A 3,624-nucleotide genomic window follows, 5' to 3' on the forward strand; every position below is an offset into this window, starting at 1 on the left:
AAGGTTTAGACTAGGGGTCAGGGTTAGGCTATATAAAATGAATGCAACAAATTAATGTGAAGTCCTTGGAAAGAGAGGAGGACATAATGTATGTGTGTTTACTTGTATATTCTACATACAGAGGAACACCTCCACGATATTTACTCCACGAAGCCATCTGTTACACATCTATTTAAGCCAGACAGTGTGTTCAAGATAAGATGAATGCTCTTTCTGAAAGCTTCAGAATTAAAAATGATGGGATGCAACAAGTGTTATTGTATGAGGATATATTGCATATAAAGGAAGAACCGTCACAAATGGAAATAACTTTAAATCACAACATTCCACTTTGGCAATTTATAATATTCATATTTCTATACAAGCACCAGATTTTATAAAAAATTATATAAGTGAGTAATTGGGTGGAGATTAAAAATCTAGTTTTAATTATTTCAAATATATATAAAAAAAATTAAAGCTAATGTAAAATATACCCTTTCCACTCCTGATTCCACCTGTATCTTATCCATGTCAATGATTCCCTCAAACACTCCTAAGATCTCAGCTGCATAATTTCTTCACTTGCAAACACAAAGATGCTGAAGTTCTGAGTACAGCATGATGTTGATTCTAATTCAGATTCAAACTTTCTTCTTCACAGGAACAAACATTACAAACAACAAAGAGCTGAGGATCGTGATGGTGGGGAAGACTGGGAATGGAAAGAGCGCTACTGGAAACACCATTCTGGGTCGACCGTGCTTTGAATCCAAATGCAGACCCAAATCCCTGACCATTGAATGCTCCAAAGGCTCCAGTAATGTTGATGGACATCAGGTTACTGTCATTGACACTCCAGGTCTGTTTGACACCAGATTTGATGAAGATAAAACAACCAGAGATCTGAGTCAGTGCATCTTCTACGCTTCTCCTGGACCCCACATCTTCCTGGTGGTCGTTGCAGTCAACAGATTCACAGAAGAAGAAAAACAATCAGTGCAAAAGATTCAAGAAATCTTTGGAGAGGCAGCAGACAGATACAGCATGGTTCTGTTTACCCATGGAGACAATCTTGAAGACACCATTGAAGAATTCATATCTGAAAGCCCAGAGCTGCAGGATCTGGTGTCCAGATGTAACAACCAGTATCATGTCTTCAACAATAGGCTGAAAAATAAGAAACTTCAGGTCACTGAGCTGCTGAAGAAGATCAGAACCATTGTTGACAGGAATGGAGGAAGTCACTACACCAATGAGATGTTCCAAGAGGCTGAGAGGGCGATCGAAGAGGAGAAACAACGCATCCTGAAGGAGAAAGAAGAAGAAATACGTAGAGAGAGAGAAGAACTGGAGAGAAAAATACAAGAAAAGTATGAGAAAGAGATTCAGAGCATGAGGGAGCAGTTCCAGGCTGAGAGAGAGAGAGATAGGTTTGAAAGACAGATGGAGAGGTTGGAGAGAGAGCAGGAAAGAGAGAAATGGAGGAAGGAGGCAGAGGAGGAGAGGAAGAGGATGGTGGAGGAGATGCAAGAGGAGAGGAGGAATGAAATGGACATGAGAAGGGCAGAGAAAATGGAGAGAGACAGGGAGTTAGAAATCCTGAGAAGACAACTGGAGGAACAGAAGATCAGAGAAAATCAACAAGCTAATTTCCAGATGCAGTTCAGACAAATGGAGGAGCAGAGGATCAGAGAAATTCAACAAGCTCATTTCCAGATGCAGTTCAGACAAATAGAGGAGCAGAGGATCAGAGAAAGAGAACAAGCTAATTTCCAGATGCACTACAGACAACTGGATGAGCAGAACAGAGAAAATCAAGATGCAAAATTACAGCTGAAGCTCAGACAACTGGAGGAGGAGAAGTACAGAGAAATTCAAGAAGCAAAAGCCCAGCTGCAGCAAAGGCATCAATATGAGGCCAGAGAAGAAGCTGAACACACTTCCACATTGAAAAAAATTAAAGATTTTGTTCATACATCTTTTAGAAAGGTGTTTAAAAAAGTGTAGCTTTGCAGTTCTTACAAACATCAGAATAATTACAGTATGGTTCTGATGTTTATGAAAAGAGCAAATCCCAAACTGAACATTTCTTAAAGTATAAAAGATGGTGAACAGAAAGTGACAAATCAGATTCAGTTTCTTTTTATTGTGTTAATAAATTAAGTCGATAAGGCGCAAAATTTACACCACATCATGACATTAAAACTCAGCCAGAACATGGATGAGATCCTCAGGTCAAGTTTTCCTGAGGTTCCACCTCTAAGTGCTTAGACCAATTGCACATAGAGACTGTAATGCACTCTGCACACCTTGCAGTTGGCTTCTGTTAAGGAAATAAATACATTTTACCTAAGGTGAAACACTGAGTCAATCAAGATCGAATCAAAATGTATTTTGCTGGGGTGTGCTGTGGTGGCGCAGGGGTTAAGCACAACCCACATATGGAGGCCCCATTCCTCGACGCGGCCGTCGCCAGCTCGATTCCTGGCCTGGCAACCTTTGCCGCATGTCCTCCCCCTCTCGCAGTATCCACCTTCCTGTCAATGAACTATCAAATAAAGGCCACTAGAGCCAATAAAAACCTTTAAGAAAAAAAAAATTATTTTGATTATTATTTTATTGAGAAATTAAGCAAAGAATATGAGCAATTACTCCCCTGGCACGTCCAGGGAAGTGAATAAAAGATGAAAGTACATCGCTTTTAATATCCACCAGTAGGGGGGCACTAATTTATCGGCTGGCTAGTTTATCGGCCTGCCGATTTATCGGTGCCGATTTCCTTAATTTTGGGAGATCGGTGATTGGCCAATTTTTACATGTGAAACCAATCTTATCCACTGATGTTATCAACCTCGGCAGAGGTCTAAAAATTACCCACTGTGCTTTTCCTTCCTCATGTGAGAGAGATTTGACTGACAAACCAGCTGACCAACTCATGTCTGCACATTTACAGTTAACTATAGTCACTCCATTGTTGCCAATTCAGCAACCTTCCTGATATATTGAGCAACAATTTTCAGACAAAAACTTGATTTTGGCCAAAATTGGAGTTGGGCTTTTTAAAGAATCAGTAATCGGCGATCGGCCAGAAAACTGAAATCGGTGCACCCCCTATCCACCAGCCCTCCTACAGAGAGGGGAGAAAAGAAAAAGGAGGATCCCACCAGTTTCAGTTTACTTCACAACTAAGGTAATTTGCACCTGCACACTGTGACCTTGGATGGTTCACACCCAGTTCAGAAGTACCCTTTATTATGTGTTTCCAGCAAACTGCCTCCAACATGAAGGGAGCTTTGTAGCTAAAATTGATTACTTGATTTATTGAAATAAAAGGTTTTGTCATAACCAGTGGTGGAAAGTACCACTGGTTAAATTGTACTTAAGTACAATTTTCGTGTATCTGTACTTTACTTAAGTAGATTTAATAATGGATACTTTCTACTTTTACTCCACTACATTTTACAGTAAGTATCTGTATTTTCTACTTCACTACATTTCTACAAAACTGTCGCGTTACTCGTTACATCCAAGTCGCGTTGCTCTTTTTTTTTTCCGTTAAAATGTGAAGTTCAGGGATTTAAGGTGGCGCCGTAAAATCCAAGCAATAACGTGACTTAGTGTCTGTTGTCACCCATCGGCTCC

At 40.1% G+C, this 3,624-nt stretch overlaps 1 protein-coding gene across 1 annotated transcript; it reads left to right on the forward strand.

Annotated features, from left to right (window-relative positions):
- Nucleotides 1–603: 603 nt before the first annotated feature.
- On the forward strand, nt 604–1,989 carry LOC103472921 (GTPase IMAP family member 4-like). Its single transcript, XM_017307371.1, has 2 exons — nt 604–1,497; nt 1,816–1,989. Exons 1-2 carry the CDS (start codon nt 604–606, stop codon nt 1,987–1,989), a joined length of 1,068 nt encoding a protein of 355 aa, XP_017162860.1.
- The last annotated feature ends 1,635 nt before the right edge of the window (nt 1,990–3,624 follow it).

The sequence above is a fragment of the Poecilia reticulata genome, linkage group LG11, assembly GCF_000633615.1.
Source record: "Poecilia reticulata strain Guanapo linkage group LG11, Guppy_female_1.0+MT, whole genome shotgun sequence".
NCBI lineage: Eukaryota > Metazoa > Chordata > Actinopteri > Cyprinodontiformes > Poeciliidae > Poecilia > Poecilia reticulata.